Below are 22,328 nucleotides of genomic sequence, written 5' to 3'. Positions count from 1 at the left end.
CATCAGTGAGCCCAGCAGGAAATAATAAACCGCACACTTACGCTTTCCTCAGTAGGAACTATCTAGATTCTCCCGTAATTAATAACCATATTTCTTTCTATGTATTGCTTTTTATTTTATACCAGTGCACAAAAATGCACAACAAATCGTTGGTGTAATATTTTAAAGGATTTGATGGGAAAACAAAACTCTATTCAACGTTTCAACATGCATGACCGGCATAGATATATTTTAAAAAACGCCTATTCCCCGTTAACTTTGACTTATCTCGGCTACTGTACTGCGTAAGAATGCCTCGTCAGTCTTGAAATAAATACTTTCACTCATTCATTAAAAACACTGGATTTCCCCCCACTTGAAAGTTTATTTATTTTAAATTATGTTACGTAACAGGACAATTACTCAAGATAAAAGCAATACAAATGTTAAAGATGATAACAATAAGGTAGGTAGTTATCCGTAATGATTGGTGACTTGCTATTTCTGTGTTCCTGTCGTGTCTGCCTGCTATTATCCAGCATGCTAACCACCTATATATAATATCCTACTTTTGCAGGTGGATGGAAAGATGACAGTAAACTACATTTAGCAATCACGATACGTTATTCTTATAGCGAAGTTAATTCCGCAATGAATTTACCTGGGATTACCTACTGTACGGTAATTGCTCTGTATTTTATTTGAATTTAAAGGCGGAAGAATCAAATGTAAGCGCAGGTCCTGCGAAAAACAAAGGATTCTGTGCCAAAGTTACAGACGTGGGAAAAGTTGTTCTTCTTATCATCTTCATCCCTCCCTTTTTGAATTATGCCTCTTTGCAGAGGGAGGGAGCGCTGCTTGTTCCTGAAGGTAAATGTCACCGCGGGGTTTTATGTTCCCTTTTATTATCGACATTATGCACTATATCCTTGTTTTACATCCGTGCAGCTGGGTAGCGATAAGTTGTCATCATTAGATTGAATCACACATGAAAGTAGGCAATCTGAAAATAGCTTCACGGTTCCCCCTCTGCTGATTGAACGGTTACTATACAAAACGAATCTCTCTCTTTAATGAAGTCACTGTTAACAACGTGGGATAGAACCCATGAAACTGCGAAGTGCTCATGCATTTCATCAGAGGTTGCTATTTGCCTGATTCTTCTGCAGGGGCCCAATCAGTGGATATTGGATTAGGTCAGAAGGTCCACCTCTTGTGCAAAGGACAAGGGGAGCCAGTTGGTAAAGTATAGACTCCGTGTTATTTCACAGATTCATAAAAACACCATTGGGAGCACTGAAACTGCGGTAGAGGAATTGATGTTATTCTGTTGCATATTAAATGTCAGACAAGATGAATACCAGAACCCCTTGGGGTTGATGGGTTGTGTACTTTAACAGATTTCACATCCTGAGTCAGCGTTAGATGCGTCGTTCACTCTCGACGTGTTTCACGCCTATGGTGTTTCTTCATAGTTCTTCTGGATGCTCCCACCGGAATGTCCTCGGAATCCTGGTTCTATATCCAAGAAGAAGTTTCACAGAAGACAAGGGTGAGCATGTGTTTTTTCTCACTTATTTGATGTTCAGAGTGCCCAGATGGAGGTTAAACTCATGTGGTGCAAAGTGATGTGGCTTATTCATCATTTACAAGTTCCTACTGCATTCTGGGTACTGCGATTGAGGTGAGCAGGTGGAGCTGCTGTCTCTCACCTCCAGGGCTGTGGGCTTGGGTCCAGCCCCACCTGTGTGTGTGTGTGTGTGTGTGTGTGTGTTTGTCAGTTTGTCTCCTTGTTCTCCTTGAGCTCCAGAGTCAGGCAGTTCCGCTGAACAGGAGGCTTTTATCATCAGCCTGTGTGAATATGACCGCATGCAACTTTCCTGCTTTGCTGTGACAGACTGATGCTTCATGTGACCTGCTGTGACCTTGACTAGATAAGGAGCTGCTGACGGTCGCCGTTCTCCGCAGTCCGCAGTGCCGACAGCAGGGCTGTGAATTCCCGTCTGCTCTTCATTAACATTCCTGCTGCCATGTGGGCTGCTGCACAGGCCTTTAACCTGACAGCTTTTTTTTAAAAAAAAATATTCCGCCATCTGACCTGTTCTGGCATCTTTACACAATTAATTGCGACTAGGGGATGCATCTCTTAGGGTCTGCATCGCAGTTTTCGCATCCTGGATCAGCAGGCATTCATAGTTAGGGCTAATGATCAGGATAACGCCCTTTAATTATGAACTTGTTCTGCCATTCGCCCCCCCCCAGAACACTGCCACTTTTACCAGGCTGGATGTGGGGTTTGTCTGGGGCGGTGGGGTATGCAGTGTTTGCTCAGTGTTTACCGCTTCCTGTAAAGGCTCAGGATCTTTGCCCGATTCTGTACTGAGCCTTTCTACCATTTTGACACCGAGAGCAGTATATTTGCCTTTAATTTACACTTCATAGTGAACACTTTGCTTTTATGAAGTAGGGGCATGTGGAAGTGGGCGGAGGGGGGGCTCAGTACCAGCTGGGGCTGGCTTGCTTCTGGGTGCTTCTGGGGATGTGTCTGGGACTGAGGGAGGACAGGTCCCCCCCACCTGCACTACATTTCCTGTGACTCACGGCCCCTCTGGGTTTCCATAAGCCCAGTCCAATTTCTGTTCTGTCTTATAAATGCCAGCCCCCCCAACTTGTTTTGCTGCAGGTGTCAAACCCCAAGGAGCCATCGCTTCTGCTCACTGCACTCTTTAAATTTACCTCCCCGATCAGAGCTGGTGTTATTTTTAGCTCTTATAAGATGTTACTGAATACAACGGTGTGACACAGAATCAGTGATGTTTAGATATATGTTGGGTGTAGTTTGCTCCTCAGCTTCTCTGCTCCTGGAACCACCACTGTCACTGGCCCAGGAACTTTAAAAACACTAGCACCTTGTGTTTATTGGTGCTGTTTATCTTTTCCGGAATTTATTAGCTTGACACTGAATTTAATCTGATGTCCCTGCTCATGGAGATGCTATGACAGGCAGTTAATGGTAAGCTAAATATAAGACAGGTGCAGTAAGTTATACTGTCACAGTAAGGTAGGGGGCGCTCTTCGTTTGGCCTCTCACACGTACGTATGCAGAATACCCTCTGCGTTTCCTTGTGCTAACGGCAGAGGAATTGTACTTGTTCCAGAGTGGGAAGGAAGACTGTTGGAATTTAGCATCTCAGTTTGTGTCATTTCCCCGTGTCCAGGTGTGCACGTATGATCGAGTGGGACTCGGGTTCAGTAAGCGAGCCCTTCAGAACCAGACCACGGGAACAGAGAAAGTGTGGGGTGTGTCCACGACTGGAAGGTAAGAAGGTGCACCCCGTCCATCCATCCATCCATCCATCCATCCATCCATCCATCCATTCATTCTCCAACCAATCATTGTGGTCAGGTACACAGGGGACACAGAGAGAGTTGAAGAGTATGGTGTAGCCTTTCCAGATTAATGAGAAATGTAATCTCTGGTGTTTCACTGTAGTCATGGTCATTGTTTAGAGTTCTTAGCTGTTATTTTTTTATTGATATGTTTAGCATAAGTAATGAGTTCAGCTGCATTTAGAGCTACCAACGAAACCCAATGAAAACATTGAACATGGCTGTCTGAGCTTGTGAGTCTAATATTCAAAGTATGATGTCTGAAGGTCAATGAGTCCGATGTCCCCTACAGCAGCCCCTTGCTCTCAATGGCTGGGGGGGGGGGGGTGACACTGGATTTATGACACACTGTGGCCCCCTGTGATGAAGACTGTGGGTGTCGGTTTTAATCCTACTGAGTTTGTGGATATTTTGGTAGCTGATTACAACATGTCAGACCTGTTATCTAGCTGTCTGGCTGTCTGGCTGTCTGTTTGTCTGGCCGTCCGTCCGTCCGTCTGTCTGGCCGTCCGTCCGTCCGTCTGTCTGGCCGTCCGTCCGTCCGTCTGTCTGGCCGTCCGTCCGTCCGTCCGTCTGTCTGTCTGTCTCTCTCTCTCTCTCTCTCTCTCTCTCTCCTCCATTTAATATGGAGAATTGTTGTAATGTCAGGTCTTTAATTTGTCCTCATTGTCTTTAATGTTTCTTTGGTCGAATTGTGTTTTTCTAAGTGGACCCCCCCCCCCCCCCCCACACACGGAGACACACACACACACACACACACACACACACACACACACCATTTTTGGCATTTATGTTATGGTACTGTTTTGGCCAGCAGCATACCAGTCTGTTCTTATCAGTTAATTGCCTCACAGACACAGCATGGTGCCCCATTTGCCCCACCCAGCAGCCCCTGCCCGTCTCTGCCGGGGTCCTGGCGTGGGGTGGGCCGCTGACATTTCTGAGGAGGCCAATCGATTTCCCAGCATTCAATAACGCGGCGGGCTGGCAGCCGACGCCGTCGTCCCAGTGAGCTCTCTGCGTTCCAATCGCAGGGCTGTTGCCGAGTGCGAGGATGGCGTGATGCTCTTTCCTTGCTATTTTTAAACCCATCGCTGGGTTAGAATGCATCTCCCCCCCAATAAAAAAATAGCCCTGTATACAGTTTTATTCCTTTTTATTTTCTGTGAATTACCCCAGCCGTGCTTGAAGAGACCCCAGAGACTCAGAGCAGGATTATAAACACAGATGAAATATCAGGCCGCGTCGCTGTGACTCACCCGCGCTGTTTATGACTCCGCCGCGCGCCTTCAAGTGGCCGCTGAGGTGAATAAATATTTTTAAACGATGGCGGAGAGTGTCAGAAGGTAAGCCTGGGATGGCGGCTAGCAGACAGGTCAAAGCTGTCAGTCGGCGGGGCCCCTCCCACCTCCCCAGATAGATCTGCTGGTGCTTTTTTCGGTGGGTGGCCTCATGGTCACGCCTTCTGTGTGCATGTTCTCCCCGTGCCGAGTACTCAGAGTACTCCTCTGAGTACTGTATTCCTCCTGCAGTCCACAGACATGCAGATGGGTGGTTTGAGGCCGTTAAATTCATATTCATTTTGTCAGCCTGTGTGTGTCTGCCTGTGTGTGTGTGTGTGTGTGTCTCTATGTGCCTGTCTGTGTGTGTGTGTCTGTTCTGTGTCGGACTGGCATCCTGTCCAGCATGTTTCCTCGCCTCATTCCTCCATTAACCCCCCCTTACATTTTCCTCTTGGCTCCTGGTAACATTTTAACATTTCAGTAACTTCGTTGTTTATGACCTTCGTCCGTTTGCCGCATAAGCAGATGGAAAGTGGTCGGGTGGTGGGTGGATTTCTCTTACTCTGGAGGTTGTTCCTAACGAAGACCCCCGGAAGCAGCACTCAGCCTAATGCCAAAGCACAACACCTTGCTTCTCTGGCTTTTGGCAGGATGGTCGACGACCTGCACCGGCTCGTCAAAGCCGCAGAGATGGCCACGCCCCTGGTACTGGTGGGGTCCGAACTGGGTGCGCTCAATGCCAGGTTTTACAGTCACATCCATGACACGTGAGATTCCTCTCAATATTATTGGTTATTATCATTATAATTGTGACCTGTGCATTCTGTTAGGTGTGTCTGTTAGGTGTGTCTGTTAGGTGTGTCTGTTAGGTGTGTCTGTTAGGTGCGCACTAGGGCTGCAGGATATCACATGGTGATGCAATTGCGATTACATAGCTATTACGTATGTTCACTAATCACCAGGGCTTTAGATGACGGTTGTAAACGTTTGTCCGGAGGCCAGCTTTTCGGCGCTATATGGACATTTACTTACACCCACAGTTTGGCAAGTAGATTATTAATATGATTAAATCATTAATGAGAGGCAAATTGTGGCGGCCAAAAGTTAGTAATCTACATAAATTTGGCATATCCGTATGTTTATTAAATGCAGCTATCGGAGCGTGTCGCATGCTACTGTTTTGGTAAATCATGGAAGCGATAAACACTGAAGTGGCGGTGAAGAAAGGGACAGATCATCAGCCGCAACATCTTTTAACATGGAAATATTGTGGATAAACAAGGTAAAAGAGACGCCGGTGGTGTGGTGGTACTTCTTGCAGTTTAAAATCCGACACGTTGATTAAACATTACGATATTGAATAGAATTTATACAGATTACTTACTTTTGGGTGTCACAATATGCATGTCATGGATTAGGCACAGGACTGATCTGCTTGCCAGATTGAGGCCGTACGTAAGCGTCCAAAAAGCCGGCTTCTAGACCAATGTTTACATGCGTCATCTGATGGCCTGGTGGTTGTTCCTCTTGCACCATGTAATCACCATGTGATGTTGTGCAGCCCTAGTGTGCACCTACCGCTCCCTGGGACAGGCTCCAGGCGGTCCGGCACCCTGCACGGATACGTCTGTGCCATCTCGGGCACTGCAGACGGCTTGGAAGAGGCTTTCTTATTAATCAGAAACTTTGCGTAACTTCGCACGGAACAGTAAATATTCCCGGTCAATCTGAGGGAGGCAGTCAGGACTCTGTCGACTGTGTTGTTGTTAAATCTAGCACCATAAATTCCCAGAACCCTCCCCATCCCCGAGGCATGGTGATTAATAAGCCCAGGGGCCTCTTCCTGGGTGGAGACATTTAAAGTTTCATCCTCTGTGATGTGTGGCAGTTAAGAATCTGAATTATGCTGCCGCCATCCCCCCCTGACACCCGCCGAATAAAAATATCAACTGGCGGTCACGGCGGCCCATTCGTCTCCCGGGCGACAACGGCGGACACGCGATACATCTCTTTCTCGTTATCGCCATGGCGATACAGCAGACAGGCCTGGAGCTGAGGGGTGGTCGTGGGGGCGAGGGTAATGGAGAAGGTGGCCCTTTATCACGCAGTGTCCCCTTTCCTTAGGGAGGTGTCAGACCTCGTCCTCATCGATCCTATACCAGAAGGTATATTTCAGGAGACGCAGTGGCAGCAGTACTGGTGAGTCATCTGAGGGGGCGTGGCTAGGGGAGGCATGGCTGGGCGGGGGGGAGACGTTAACCCTCCCTGTGCTGTATTCTGCATTAAAACTGAAGTCCTCAAGATGACCCTGTACTAGCTGAATGGGTAAATGGATGGATGGATGGATGGATGGGTATGAAGGCGTCCCACACGTACGTGCATGTGGAGCACGTGCATACCCCAGGATGGACCAACCTGCCCTAAACGCACCGCGCCTTACAGCGTATGGTGCTTCCAGGAATAGACCCTGTGTCTCGTATGCCCTCAGTGTGTCTGTAGCCGCCGTTAGTGATGCTGCCTGTTCTTACATTTTGTGCTGCTTTGCAAACAGTCAGACCCACATCTCGATTTATTGGCTCTTTATTTCAGGGAGGTGTTTCTGCCCTTTTGCGGACCGAATACTTATAAACAGCCGAGGCGTGAAAACCTTCTTTTAATATCGTGACACTCGGGTACCTGAAAAAGACATCGGCTTAGACGCCTGCCTGCTGCAAGAAAGTAAAACCCAATGAGGTTGTTAGGGAGTAGTGAGTAATTCATCTCACTTACACGTGCAAACTTATAAGCAGGAGCTGGGCAGTAAATCTCAGCGTTTCAGGCTGGCATGTTATACAGCTGCAGTCTTTAGGAGAGACTTATTAAGGCTTATCACTGTTCTCTGCAAAATTAGCTAGCATGCTAACTCTGTTAATTTCACCTAATGGCTACTTCAGTAGACCAGTAGGATGTTTTAATTAAAGAGCATATTTTAAACAACAAATAATCCTCTGATTTGCTAATTTTCCAGGTCTCTGACTGCTCCAGTTTCCCCTGGCTGTGCTTTTCCCACATCTAGAGAAAAGGGGATGTTTTGAACTGCTGAGTCAACCTCGGTTTAATTCCTGCTGTGGTGCTGTGCGTTCCCGTAAAATCTCCCATTATACTTATGGAAATAAACAGGGCTTATGGAAAGAATAGGGTTTGGAGGCGGTATTTCATGTAAATCTTATATATAATATTATATATAATATTTGATTCTATATTTTTCATATTTTATATTTTCTTAAATTCACATTTTTATTGTGTATAATACCAGCTATTATTCTCGCACTGGTAATCGCTTTGACCTACACAACTTTTCAGGGTACCGAGCATTTGCACGCCATTCATAAATTCACTCCTTACCTCAGCAATCCTGAATATTATTCTGTTATTGTGTGTGTTGGGCTGTCCTGCTTTTGATATAAAAAAAAACATACAGAATTTCCTTTTTTCCCCAAAGCAAGTTGCTATATTTATTTTGCAGGCTAAGAGTCATTTGGGACTCCAGGTAACTGATGTTGAAGATAAGATTTTAACTTGAAAAAATATGACAGTGGCAAGCAGTAATAGTAATGTAAAGGGTTCATCGATTGCTGCCAGATTTATCCTTTTTTTGGCAGATTTCCTTCTAACGTTAACAAAGATTGTGGGTCTTCAGTTGACGCTGGCGGATCTCTGATTCAAATCAGTCTCTCACTAGCTCGCTAAAAATAGACACTTCTGATGAAAAAAACACGCGTGTGGCCTGAGCTGAGCTGAGCATGCAGTCACTTAGGTGAAAAGAACAAGTGGCTGACCGTGGATACACTCACACTCGCACAGGTGGGGGTGCATACAGGGTCTTACTCCTCCTGACCTGGTGGTGGCGCTATGTGTTGAGAAGCTGACCTATTATTGCTCTTCTTGATTGGGTGGAGTGGTGAATGTCACCTTTTTTTCTTCTCAGAGCTCAGTGGTTCCAAAACCTGCCTGTAATTAGCCTACATACACACTTCACCTGATTCCAGTAATCATGGGGTCGAGGATCAAGTTTGTTTGCTCCGACTTGAATAAATACAAGGGCTGAGCAAAATAAGAGAGAACACAAGAAAATGTTTTTAACATTGATGTAGCTGAGTCGCAATAAAAACGGAGCTACGACTGTAAGCGAGCTCGGACAGCCAGTGCTGTAATATGTGATTTTGCAAAGCAAACTTGAGGCAGCTAGCAGGTTAGCAAAGAGGCTAATTGAAACCTGATATGTTGTCAGCTTCACAAAGCTGGGATTTATGACAGTCAAAGCTGATGCAGAAGGACGCCAAGCTGGTGTGAGGAGCGCACAGCAGCTCCTGAGCAATGGGAACAAGTCACATGGCCTGATGAGTCACTGTTCGCCATTTTGTTCTTTGTTAAAAGAAACCTTTTAACCGAAAGATTTATGTTTGAATAAAACTGCTGGATGCTTTCCGTTCATCTTATAAATCTCATGGTAGGCATTCGGTCTGATGGTTGCTCGAGATCTTTCCTTGACGGGAAGCGGTTTTGAGGCCATTTTACAGGGTTGGGTGCAGCCAAATATGCAGACGCTGTTACCTCATGATACTCAGACAAACACACCCAAGGGTGGGTTCAGGAGCCCCAGAATGAGATTGGGGCCCATCCATGACCTCCCCAGTCACCTGACCTAAATATCACTGAGCCTGCACTTGCACCATCTCTGGGAAGTTCTGGAGCGATGAATATGAAGTAGTTTTCCTTCACCTTCATCCATCAACGAATTGGGGGCTTTTCTTCTTGAAAAATTGTGCAATATTCCATCACACCCAGTTCGATGTATGACGGTGTTCCAGGAAGGACTGAATCAGTTCTCAGGGCCCAACTTCTTGGGTCCATGATGTTATTGTTAGGGGTGTCCCCTCCCCATTTATGGATGAGCTGAAGGAAACTGCGATGAGGTTTGGAAATTGCTGCCTGAGCAGATGTGAGACTAACGCAAAACTTGTGGAAATGCAGTTAGGTTTTTCAAATTTGTCCGCAAGCAATACATCCAGTATAATCGGAGCGTTGAAGAAATGCAGGTACGGTTTCCCCCCCTTTCTGTCGTCCAATTTGGATGTGCCGATAAAGCCTGACCAATCAGAATGGCGGAGCTACCTGAGAACGGTTAAGGGGAGCATATCGTGCGGCAGTGTGGGCTGCGCCATTTACACTTCAAAGGGCTTTCCATTAACCGCGGCTCACAAAGAAATTAGCTCCGTAATATCCTGCAAAATGAATCGCCCATGTCTCCTGAGAATATTTCAATATTTTCAAATAACTTGAAAGTGTTCGGCAGGGCATGGGGGGGGGGGGCAGTAACATCGCCGGTTTAGGGGGAGCTGGAAGGCATTTGCTGGCCCTCCGTACCAGAGCCGCAGATTGTTCCAGATGATTACAACAGAGAGATTTCCCCCTGTTATCGGCTCGGACTCGTCGCCCGGCCCTTTAAGCCTTCATAGACCCGTAGTGTGTTCACAACTCAGAGGGCAGAAGAGAATTTGGGCCGGTGTGCGTTTACACTGCCGTGTTACAGGAGGAGCACTGCACACCTGAAGTATCTTAATAGCAGCTGCCTTCTAGACAGTCCCTGTCGCCATTTGTTTTTTATTTTTATTTTATTTCTCATTCTAATTATTCTTATTTTACTCCCTTATCTGGGAAGACAAGTTAATCCCATCAAAGGTCTCCCCTCAGCACACAGCACCCGGGGCGGGGCTGGGCTGGGTGGCAGGGAGCCGTGCTGACAGGCACATAAGCCCCGGTCGACAGTAGTTGTCACTGCGGTGGAATGAGGTGGGAGTGGGGGGTGCTGTCTCATCTGCCTGACCCCCTCCTAAATCCACTGACAGGGTCCCTATTCCCCTGATGTTGAGGGAGGAGGGGGGTAGAGGGTCAGGGCTTGGGGGAGTCGCTGTGCCTCTGTCACTCAGTGGGAGGACTGTCTCTTGCGTTTACTGTAGCTGTACATTTTTACCAGTTATATCACTGCGGGTTAGGGGACGTGACAGTCATTTGTGATTGTCACTTAACGCTGGTGAAACCAACATTGGGACGTGACACCAATGCCTGACACCTATAAACATTATCTTGGCAGGATAATCAGTCTCGCAAAGGGATATTGAATAGTGTGAATCGTTTAGGATCTTGAGGCCCAAGCGGCAGGAATCTCGCCTCCGGTGGTCGTTTTTAACGTCCGTTTACTCATTACTTTGCATGAATCATTCATACATCCATCGCCGATCTTCTTTCCCGAAGCCCATTCAAGCGGCCATTCGATTTATATGAGCGAGACAAAAATGTAGACGACCCCTGTCTTAATAATCTGTGATTGATCGTTATGTTCCTGTGTGTGGAAATATGCTGCCATATTCATTAAACAGTATCATCATTAATGTAGCGAATGTTGTTTTTGTTGGTATTGTCCTTTTCACTCTGGGTTAAGATGGAGGATAGGGCCTTGCTGGTAAGTTCACCGGAGTTCAGAAGTTAATTTCGGTGCAGAAATGTAACGTTTCCAAATTATGGGAACGGAGAATAGATCGATCGGCCAGTGTTGTGGTAGATCAAGAGTCTGTGGTTGACTGGCGCTGCGCCAGTATCAGGCCTCCACCGTGGAGGAGTTTCTGTCTGTGTTGTGAATCTCAGGGCTGAAATCGGTGCCTCTTAGTCACCCGAGGAGGGAGGTGGGTTTTTTTTCCCATAAAAGTATCAAGGATCCCGCTGTACCTTGAGAGTATGCAGGGATGATTATGTCTGTCTTTCATGTTAAAAAACTCACACTGACCATATATATACATTCTCATCATGGTTAAAATAAATTTTACTAAGTGTGTGTGTGTGTGTGTGTATATAAATATCTCCAGTCTGTCCTGTCAAACAGTGGGCAGAAAATTAATTTGATGTTATGTTAAATGTTCAAGGGTTAGGTATTTATGTTTTGTTTTTAATAAAAATTATGCATATGTTAATTTCTTTAGGTGAATTACTGCTAGTGATTGTCTGCGGGGGGGTGTTTACCGCCACTCACACCTTGGATTTGCATGGGCCCCTGATGTTTGTTGGGGGGGGGCACAAATAGAAGCCACACTAAATGTTAATTGAACACATTCCTTATGCAGGAGATGCTGAAGCTGCATGTTTTGCTAACCTGTGATCTTCTGACTTTGCATGGGGGGTGGGGGGGTCGGTATTGTTAGGTAAGCAGCAATGATTCACACTGTGCCGAGTCCTTGGGTATTTAGTGATCAAAGGACAAAAGGTACATTATATCAAAGTTCAGAGGCGTTTGCGTTTGATCCGAAATCAATGCGGAAATAGCCCAGCATGTTTATAATGTCGATGCCATTTAGTCTGTCAGTAATCATGGCGGGTAGCTGTGGGGAACCGATGGAATTTAATCAATGCAGATTAGATGTTACCAGCATCTTGGGTGAACATTTCTGTGTAGCCTATTGGTCCGAGCAGTCCCGGAGGGAATGACTGGCAGGCTGGATCCCGCCCCCTTCTTCACATGCTGTACTCTGAAAGCAGTACTTCACTGACACACACTGGTCATGTCAGGAAACTGCCATGTTTACTGGAAGCCTCACATGCAGTGATCGACTACAACCTCTCCTTGTTTTTTGTTGGTAAATTTGACCTTTTTCTACATTTTAGTCCACACTCTAGATCCAGGTTTACCTAGAATGGAAAATCATTCTCGGAAGTATCTGGAAAAGGCTGTAAAATTGGCCCCTCAAAACAGAGGGAAACAGCAGGACTGTGACTGTATCTAGCAATCCACGCGTGTAATGCTGGATGTTCTGCTCACGTGCAAGTATTTTTGTGGCTAAAATATAAAATTATATGGTAATGAACGGAGGTGTTATCGGGGAGGGCTGGGCTGGGGAGGGGTGGGGTCTGGAGGGGAGCAAATTCCGACAGTGAATCGCGCAGTTTAACAAAACTAACAGAGTGACCGCTCATCCTGCACTAATCCAGATGGAAAAGTCAAACAGCAGAAAGTCTGCCGCGCAAACTCATTTCACCACTTTATTAATTTAGATATTTCCCTGCCCCCCCACCCCCACCACCCCCAAAAAAAGGTTTTGCAGTGACCAACAGCTTTGCCCTACATGTTTTGTCGTCATCGCCCGTGTTATCGGTTTAATTCATCCCACCAATCTTCCCAGTCTTTACCCACTGAATTTCCCCTTGACACGCATGCCTTGCCCTGTATAATCCTCTCTACCGAGCAGAATTAAAAAACGGCGGGGGCCGGGGGGGGGGGCAGGTGGCTCCGGGGGCCTTCAGATGTCGTCAGTCTGATGGGAACGACTGGGCCACAATCAAACAGGTCCACATGGCACCGTGGGGGCAGAAATGCTGACACGCCAGGAGTTACGGGCGGGTTGGGGGTCCACAATGAAGAGGTGTGGTCTGCCTTCACACGTTTCCATTCAAAATAAGGAATATGTAATTAATTCCTGAATGTTGTGACTCCTGGGGGGTTCTGTCGGGGCTCCTGGTCCTGATTTACTTGCAACACCCTGGCAATTTTTACAGCTTTTTTTTTTTAATGTCATGGATCCCCCCATGAATAACCTTTATCATTGTCGTCTAAACATCGAAGTGCATATTTACAGCTATAGAGGGGATATCCAGGCGTGCCTAGCCGCTGTCGCGCTTTATTAACCTTGCTAATTTCGCTAATTACGCATTTAGCAGTTAAACCTGGATACGCCCCATCATTTCGTGGCTGTCATGCGTGCAGCAGCACGGCTCGTGTGAAAGGCTGGCTTGTGTGCAGCATTCTGCTCCGATCCCCGTTTTTATGTTGGCACTGTTATGTTGCCCCGCCTCCTCCCCTTTAACTCCTGGCCCCGATGGCTGTATGCACAGGAGGGGTTAGGTTCACAGGAAGGCGGGGGACAGTTTTCAGGGCCTTGTGGTCCGGGACCAGCCAATCAGGTGCATCGGTGAGCCGAGACCGAATGGGGGAGTGCCGAAGCGTGTCGGAGATCGGCCTGTGCTCCTCCGCTGGGTCACATGGCCGGGATCCCGCCCATTCCTCTGCGTCCAGGCACCACGGAACCCACACATGTTTATATACATGTTTAAATGTGTAGTTTGTTTTATTCTCGATCAGTCCGTCTGAGTTCCTAACCCACCCCGGGTACAGCTTTGCTGCTCGGCTGCCCGGGTGGGATGTTGGACAGACTTCCCGCGGCCGCCCGGGTGGGATGTTGGACAGACTTCCCGCGGCCGCCCGGGTGGGATGTTGGACAGACTTCCCGCGGCCGCCCGGGTGGGATGTTGGACAGACTTCCCGCGGCCGCCCGGGTGGGATGTTGGACAGACTTCCCGCGGGCGCCCGGAATCCTGGTGCCATCCTCTCTGAAATACACCCGTTGTTCTCCTTCCTACTCGCTGACATGCCTCCCCACAGGGTGATGCCTTATTTACTATAACGGTATAAATAGCCCCCCGTATGGCTTAAAGCTGGGCTGCCCCCAGTGCCCCCAGTGCCCATCTCACCCATTCTGCTACAGTCTCCCTGCTTGTCCCGCTTCTGTGCCCATGGCTGCCCCATGGTTTCTTTCTTTCCCGAAAGTGATGTTTCGTGTTTGCTGAGTCATCAAACATCCACCAATCTTCGATTTGGTCTCTGTGAGATTTTTGCATTGTTCTCATTCTGGTCTATGGACCTGCAACATTGTAACATGTCCAAAAAGTCTTGATATCTTTATATATCATAAACAATGTCCTTGACGTATGATATTTACATAATGGAGGTGGCACTGTCACCTCACACCTCTGGGACCAGGGTTCGAGTTTTGTGTGGAGCATGCATGTTCTCCCCGTGTCATTGTGGGGATTCCTCTGGGCACTCCGTTCCATCCTGGGTTGTTTCATGCCTCTGGGATAGGCTCCAGACCCCCTACGACCCTAAATAGGACAAGCGGTTACAGAAAATGGGTGGATGGATGGATGGATGGATGGCAGTGTTATCTTTATGATGTTACAGATTCTTGTATGATGCCATAACATCCCTGTTTATTGGTCAGTTAGAAAAGTTGATCTGTAGTAATTTAATGTTATGAGTAATTAAAAGTTTTATTGTAGGCTGTGATGCATCCTGGGAAATTAGCATTATCCTGATTATACTCTGGGTGTAAGGGTGTTGTCGTCGTGTAGCATCACCCCCGGGAGCATGGCGGGAGGATCCAGGCCTTTGCCTGCTGGCCTGGATGGCGGCCATCTTTAGCTGTCACTTGGCATGTAGCTGAATGCGTGTGTCGCCTTGCAGGTACTCGCAGCTGGTGCCGTACCTGCAGGTGATGCAGCTGGCCGCCGCCACCGGACTAACCAGGATATTCATCATTGTGGGATGGATACATCCAGCGATTGAAGGAGAGATGGTACCCGAGAATGTAATTCAGAAGCAGGTGGGTCTGCATTGTGTAGAATTCCGTATGACGATACCATTTAAAGAGACGTGTATGGTATGAGTGATATTCATCTGGGTCCGTTCCTTGGTTGTTGAAAGTCTGAGACCTACTGGGAAATGTTGGTGAAGGAGCTGCTGTACCGCTTGTGGCCACATGGTGGGGCGAGTGTCCAGGTGATTTCATTGTGTCATCCTTTTTCCTTGAATGCTTCCGTTTGTGGGCCAGGATTTGTTTCAGCTGCCCCAGCTGTGCTGAGCGACTTTCTGGGAATTTAAAGGCTCACAGAATGCGTGTGACCCAAGTGTAACCTGCAAATTTAGCTACACATTAACCATGCGACACTGACCAGGGTAAATGGTTGGAAGAAGGATGGAAGGATGGGTTAACCTTTGTCTGATCAGAAATACAAGTGTAAAAGTTCAGAGAATAACCAGTCAGGGAGATCCTATGCCAAAGGTACCTGAATCCTAAGCAGTTTGGCTTTTGCGTGTTGGCTGGTGTGGGGTGATACAGGACAAGCAACCAATTTTTTTTTGCTTTTCAGGCTCACCCTATTGGGGGGGGTGTAACTCACTGACAGATGACTGTAAACTTGCTTATTTAAATGTATATTTCTTATAAGATAAAACCATTACCTTAATTTCAGCTCCCCATCACTTTTAAAGGTGCAATTTCCTTCCCATTTAAGTCCATCCAACAACTAGGCTTGATCTAGATCTTGATGATCTAGGCTTGAGTGGTATGAAGGTCATGCAATATACTGTGTAATTTTGGGTGTATTTATTTTTGGGAATTTATCCGCTAAATTTATGGTGGGAAACCCCCAGTCGGCAGTGTTGCTTTTGAAATAATGTCAAAATGCAGTTTACCGTAGCATAATGTCTGGACAGTCTAACCAGTCACCCCAGGTACCGAGGCCTTGCAGTATTCAAACCCTGCCGAGTGCTTCTTTTTGCTTGAACGGAAACTGCTTATAGTTTACGTACACAAAACGGATAATTGCTGACTTGGCAGAAGTGATGACAGACATGAAAGGTGTGCACACACTTAGATGACCTTTGAAGCTAATATAGGAATTGAGTCACCAGTGCGCGAGTAAATACCACGTAAAAATTCACCAAAGCTCACTTGCGCGTGCATTCACTGAGTCCATTCATATGTGCACTCAAGACTAGAGTCGAATACCACAACTCTGCTATATGTTTCCTCTTAAAAATAAGTAAATGCCATGGAATTCTTTCCCATTTAACCCCGGATATGTCCCGGGATGAGTTAAAGCTCAGTCCCAGGTTTGTTGTACAGTAGTATAAGTTTGATCTTGCAGGATTCCCTTAGGGGGGTACTTATCATACCTCTGATTGTGTTGATATGGTGCACAAGTGCCGTTGTTTATTTTGGAGTGGGAGTGATGCAGTGGTGAAATGGTGAAGATAAGGCCATCGCTTTCAGTGTCATTGACACTTGTGTTTGTCACAAGATGATGATAGCTGAAGATAGACCCACAGATCACCCAGCATTTTCTCTGATATTGAGAAAAGTTGAAAATCATCTGTTTATTTGATCGACTGTCTGTTGCAGTGAGAGTCTGAGCTGTTCATTAAAATACCTCAGCCCCCCCCCCCTCACATTTTGATGACACTGAAGATGAGGAACTTATTTCAGATTTTTCAATATTAAAGTTGTCTGAAGGGAGATAAGGACCCTGGGAATGACAGTGTGCTTGAATTCTCAAGGAAAAAATTGGAAGTTTTTTCAGCTTCTAACTGAGTAGTTAATATAATGGTAGATCATGGTTTCGATCGTATACTTTCCAGATTTGGCCTGAAAGTCTCATTTTCACCTGCTGCAGTGTGGTTTCTGACCGCATCACCTCTTCTTTGGTCTGGTAGAAATACCTCCTGAGCAACCCATCTCACCAAAGCAGCACTGTGGACGAACACTTTTTCCTGAACGAGAGCGCGTCCCAAGTCAGGTGAGAGGGGCGACAGTGAGGGAGCTGGCTGTCTGTGCGCTCGGGGGTCAGTCTTTCGCTCGTGTGCAGTGTCCCCCCCGAACCTTCCCATGAAAACGTCAACATTAAAATCAGATTTCTACCTGCAGTGTGTATCCTAACAATGGCAGTTTACCTGTTTTTCAGAGAAATTTCAGTATATAAACCCCTGACAAGCCGGACCTCCGTCAGCATGGTGACGGGGGATCATTTTGACAACCGGTTGCCTGCTCATCTCAACCAAGTAAGCCTTTCATTTTCAAGAAAATGCGTCTTTAAGATGGAGGCGAGAAAAATGGTTGAGGTTTACTTCTCATCGAGGATGCATTTCTCTTTAATTTCTGCATTTTGCTTGTTTTAGATTGTTGCTGAGCATCAAAAGCGATTCCAGGAGCAGTTTTACCCATCAGCTAAGCGGATCCACGTCCATGGGGCGGATCGCAGAGCCATCTATGAAGATCACAGCATCATCAGCCGGCATTTGCAGGAGATCGTCGAGCAGAGACAACTTAAGCAACAGAGCCAGTAAAATTTAGAATTGACATAGTCCTGAATGTCCACTTAATAACAAAAATTCCTTTTTAAATACTGTTTTTTACGATCTCCATTATTCCAAGATTTTCTCCAGGTCATAACTTGTTAATTCAGTGTACAGGCATTCGCTTGTCCTAAATAAGGACACATGCTTTTTGCTAATAAAATATTCAGGTTTCCATCCATACTTATAGTACAACCGAGAGGAAAATCATATTACTTGTTGACCGTGCACTTGCATTGTTGGGTGACTTGGTTTTTTAGCCGGCTAATTTGAGCTTAATGGACTGCTGTAGTACGTACGGTAGGTAGTGCCGCAGCCTCACATCTCCAAGGCTGGCAGTTCACACCCCACCCCCGATTGTGTGTGTATTCCGCGTGCAGGGCATCCCCAGGTACTGCGGTTTCCCCCAGCTGTGCCCAGCATGTGTGATGAAGCAGATTGGCATCTGTAAGTGGTCTGTAATGCATGAGTGTGCCGAGCGCTGGGGTCCCATCCAGGGGGTCCCTGCCACCTGCCCTGTGCTTCCTGTCTACCAGAGATCTCAAAGTACCAGCCCATGGGCCGAGTCTAGTTCTATATGATCTATTACATGTTTTTAAATAATAAAATCTGACCCGCACTTAAAACTTAGATTTTCCACTTTGTACTTTTTCATTTATGCGATCTGCGCAGGTTTTCTGATAGATTAGCAGGATATAGACATTATTTTGTTTTTGCTTCCTTTTTGTCTCATAAAGTAAAGCTGAATGCCCCTTTGGCTAAGGACCGTCTGGCCAGTAGCTCCCAGATAATTTGAGTAAGAGACCCCTGCTGTATAGGCTTTGGAGTCGATACAACCATGTGATGGACGGATGGATGGATGGATGGCAGAAAAGAGTCAACGCTGAGTTATCCTGAGGATTGAAGTTTAATTATGACACCACATCAAAATAAAATTTTCAACAGTTCTGGAATTTTATTCCATCCATATACATGCATAGCAACGACATTTTTTTAAGAAATACTTTTTTTTTCTCCCTTGGAATGGTCATGTGAGCCCAGTGTTTCCCAAACCCCCACCCACCCATCTCATTCATCAACATCAATAGATTTCATTATTTTATGATTTCACCCCCCCCCCCCGCCCCTCCCCAATGGGATACAAACAAAATCTGAAGAGTCATCCTGTCCTAATACTGTCTCCAGTAACTTTACTTCCTTTCCAAAGTATTGCGTCGAAAGAGCAGAGTGTTATAAAGAGAGATGGATGGTGTGTCATCAAACAGAATCACGAGTACTATACAGGAAAGCTGCCATCCTCATGAAAACATCCAATTCCGAGTCGAAAGGAGGGGGGGGGAAATAAAAATGAGGACTAACGGCTACGTACGTACGCAAAGCTGGCGGTGCATGCCCGAGTGAGAAGCTTGGGATTAACCCTGGTTATCCCCACAGTGCTGATCCGGGGTGGAAGCTTCGAGGATCCTGTATGCAAATGGCCTTCAGGCAAGACGCCAAGACGCTCACGGACTCGGGTGCCTAAAAACAAGTTTCCCATGTAGTCGGCGTTTATGGTGGTGTGTTTATCCTACATTACAGTGTAAACAATGTATGCTGCACAAGAATGACTATACAATAACATTACAAACGACTCTGATATAAATTTCATTTTCATTTAAATTAAGATCACTACTCCTATTAATACTGATCGTAAAATAAATAAATGTGAAAGTGGCACCAATATTACACAATTTTTTTCTTGCAGGTTTTTTTTCTTTTTTAAAACCAATGATCTGCATTCGAGTCTTAAAATGACGAAAAGAAGATGCTTCTCTTGATTGTCCACAAGCAGCGCATACGGGCTGCGCGACGCACGATTCCAGACGCACTGGCGTACCGAGGGGGTGGGGGAGCTGGGGTAGGGGCATCACTTCACATGCTCGGCCGCGTGCGACGAGCAGTAGAACTTCTTGTGGGTTATAAAGTTTGACAGGTTGTTGAACTGGATGTCACAGAGGCGGCAGTATTTCCCGCCGCCGGCTGCCTGTGTCGAGCCGTTGACACCTTTTGTGATGGGGGGTGCGGCCTCCTCCGTTGGCGACTTCGTTGACGGCGACACGTTCTCGTTGGAGTCGGCGGGGTTCTCCGACGCCCACGTGGGCGAGGGGTGACCGTCCGGAGGCTGCGAGTGGGGATGGTTCTCCTGCTGCGGAGGCCCGGCCGTGGACCTCTCGTCTGGTTTGTGCCCGCCATTAACTATCACCATGCCCCGGTTTTTGGGCAGTAATGGTAAAGAGTCTTTGCCAGGATGGGGGCAGCCATTTGGGGCCGGCTGGACTTTCCCTGCCTCGGAGCCTCCGTTTGTGCCCTGTTCCAGCTCACTTGCCTCTCCCTGCACGATGAGGCCTCCTCCGATATAATCGGTGGGCTTTATCCCATAATATGGGGATATCTGCTCACCACCCTTTACCTTCTTTATTGCTCCGGGATAAAGGCAATGGGGCAGAAAGAGATTCTTGTTTTCCTCCTTGGCCGGCATGAGCTGGGCCTCGCTGAAGGCCTTGAGCCCTGGCAGGGAACCTAGATGGGAGGAGAACATGCCGCCGTTCTGCGCCATCAACTTGGCGCTGCCGTTTTTGTCGCATTTCGTCTGACTCTTGTCGAAGATGTCGTCGGGGTTATTGCCTTCGGTTTTGACGTCGGGGAACATGGCCTGGTCCAGGACCCTGATGTCACCATGCTGGGCTGCAGTCACGGGGCAGAAGTTCTGTTTATGTGCCAGGTAGTTCTCCACTTTATTGAAGCTTATCTTGCACACGGTGCACTCGTGGTAATCGAGGAGCCGCCGAGGTGAGCCGCACGGCTTGTCAGCGTGTGGCGAGCATTTTTTGCTGAGGTCGATCGGTGCGTCAATCTCTTGCGGGTCCATTGTGTTGCATTTGGGGCCCAAGATCGACTTTGAGACCGTTAGCGAAGCTTCTAAGTGTTTCGGGACCAATCCTGGGAACATGTCGCACCTTGGGTGGAAGCGGTCGGCCAGCGTCTCTACCGCTTCCTGGGAGGTGCAGGGGCTCCCTAGTGTGGGCATCCCCAGGAAACCCGGCTGGCCCAGGGGGGGCCTCTGCTCTTGATCAGGGAGGCACATCTCATACATCTTCCTGCGCTTGCGTGTCCGCATGGTCCGCTGCATGGCAGGCACCTTGTTGGTCGACATGCGCTTCACAGGCGGGTCGTGACGTGTGGCACAGTAATACTGCTTGTGGACCATGTAGGTCTCATGTCGGCTAAAGGTGATGTTGCACGCCTCGCAGGTCGTCTTGTTGGGGTCGTTGTCATTTTCCACCAGGGAAGCGTTAGGGCTCTTTCCGTCCACCTGCTTGCCATTTAGCCTCTCTTCTGCACCAGTGGGCGTGGCAGTGTTTTTGTCCTGCCCTCCAAGGTCCTTGTCAGGTGTCTTGCCTCCTGCGCCCATCATGTCCAAAACGGAGGAGTTCAGGCAGGCCGACGGCACCAGGTGGCTGTCCGCATCCCCCGGGAGGCATGGCGCCAGCATCCCAACAGATCCATGCCCTGCGTTCGGGCTCGTGGCCTCCACTGCCTTGTCAGTCACACCAGCAAAGTCCGGTGACTTGGCTACGTGCTGCCAGCGGCTGTTGCAGTAGTGTTTCTTGTGGACTAGGTAGTTGTCCAGGTTGTTGAACGTGATGTTGCACTCAAAGCAGGTGGCGCCCTTTGGCATCAGTGGACTGTAGATCACTGGTGGGTAACTGTTGCCACCATGCCTCAGCCGGCGGTGCACCAACTCTGACATCTTGGCCAGGATCTCGGAGGCTTGGGGAACTACAGAAATGTCCTGGGAAAAGGGAAACTGGGACAGGAAGGGGCCCATGGGAAATGTAGGCCCCATGCTATGCTGGACTGGCGAGGAAGCAAGACGGGGGCTGGAAGGCTCCGACTTGATCCTGGTGTAGGAAAAGCTGGCCTTGCTGCCCAGGTGGGAGTCACCCTTCTGGGTTGATGGGACCGTCTTCTTCTCAGGCTTCTCCGGCTCGGCATCAGAGTGGATCTCCTTACCCTGGGTGCCCTTGGGGCTCTGCAGAAGGTCCTTCCTGCTAAGCAGCTCGGCCCTGCCCTGCTGTGGGCCGTCCTCACCGGCCCTGGGGGAGTGCTCGCCGTCACTCTCGCGCCGAAGCTTGCCGCCATGCCCATGCATGTCTTGGTGCTGTGACAGTTCCCGGTGACTCTGGAAGCCCACGTGGCAGTGGCTGCATCGGAAGGCCGCCTGCGACAGGTGGGAGAGGATGTGGTGCTGGAATGTGATGAGAGAGTCGGCCGTGTAGCTACAGATGGTGCATTTCAAGCTGCTGCCAGGGGGGAGGGTCTCCTCTACCTTGACACCTGTGAAAAAGATGAAAAAAGGGCTCAGATTCCTCTGCTCACATCTCTCCTTAATGTCTATAGGAGTGATGATCAAAGAGCCCACCTTCAGCTGTCCACACTGTGCTAAACACCAGTATTACATCCTTCTCCTCAGCGTCCTCAGAAAAGGAATTGAACCCAGGGTGTACTGGGCTAAGGGGTTTACCCAGCCTTGCTGTGTTGTTTGTCTCATGCTGCCGCTCCCGCCCTCTCTCATTGGCTAATGGTGTCGGTGTGGCCTGTATCTGTTGGACTACCTTGGGCCCTGTGATTCCTGGGAT

At 47.8% G+C, this 22,328-nt stretch overlaps 2 protein-coding genes across 4 annotated transcripts in view; one reads left to right on the top strand and one right to left on the bottom strand.

The window, feature by feature from the left end:
- Nucleotides 1-275: 275 nt before the first annotated feature.
- On the top strand, nucleotides 276-18,279 carry si:dkey-122a22.2 (uncharacterized). 2 transcript variants are annotated; one of them, XM_049026612.1, is made up of 11 exons: nucleotides 276-445; nucleotides 693-849; nucleotides 1,149-1,220; nucleotides 1,455-1,531; nucleotides 3,198-3,298; nucleotides 5,303-5,419; nucleotides 6,777-6,851; nucleotides 14,980-15,118; nucleotides 17,011-17,093; nucleotides 17,259-17,355; nucleotides 17,473-18,279. In XM_049026612.1, the coding sequence occupies exons 1-11, from the start codon at nucleotides 380-382 to the stop codon at nucleotides 17,638-17,640; spliced, it is 1,152 nt and encodes a 383-aa protein (XP_048882569.1). In that variant the 5' UTR covers nucleotides 276-379; the 3' UTR covers nucleotides 17,641-18,279. The 2 variants fall into 2 exon arrangements, with proteins under 2 accessions (XP_048882569.1, XP_048882570.1); XM_049026613.1 differs by lacking the exons at nucleotides 5,303-5,419; nucleotides 6,777-6,851.
- Nucleotides 18,280-18,775: 496 nt separating this feature from the next.
- zfpm2a (zinc finger protein, FOG family member 2a) overlaps nucleotides 18,776-22,328 on the bottom strand; it is a 118,050-nt gene continuing 114,497 nt past the window's right edge. For both annotated transcript variants that reach the window (XM_049026614.1, XM_049026615.1), the window contains one exon: nucleotides 18,776-22,026. In XM_049026614.1, coding sequence (XP_048882571.1) covers nucleotides 19,556-22,026 — 2,471 coding nt within the window. In that variant the 3' untranslated portion in view covers nucleotides 18,776-19,555. The remainder of the gene's footprint in view (nucleotides 22,027-22,328) is intronic.

This window comes from Brienomyrus brachyistius, chromosome 9 (assembly GCF_023856365.1).
Source record: "Brienomyrus brachyistius isolate T26 chromosome 9, BBRACH_0.4, whole genome shotgun sequence".
Classification (NCBI taxonomy): Eukaryota; Metazoa; Chordata; class Actinopteri; order Osteoglossiformes; family Mormyridae; genus Brienomyrus; species Brienomyrus brachyistius.
Note: the sequence above shows the minus strand (reverse complement) of the source record. Positions and strands in the feature narration are given on the sequence as shown.

What these genes read in the sequence shown, in the direction of transcription:
- si:dkey-122a22.2 (XM_049026612.1), top strand. Translation starts at nt 380, where the DNA reads ATGTTACGTAACAGGACAATTACTCAAGATAAAAGCAATACAAATGTT. An exon ending in AGGACAAGGGGAGCCAGTTG is followed by an intron (nt 1,221 to 1,454) that starts GTAAAGTATAGA and finishes GTTTCTTCATAG; the next exon opens with TTCTTCTGGATGCTCCCACC. An exon ending in AGAATGTAATTCAGAAGCAG is followed by an intron (nt 15,119 to 17,010) that starts GTGGGTCTGCAT and finishes TTGGTCTGGTAG; the next exon opens with AAATACCTCCTGAGCAACCC.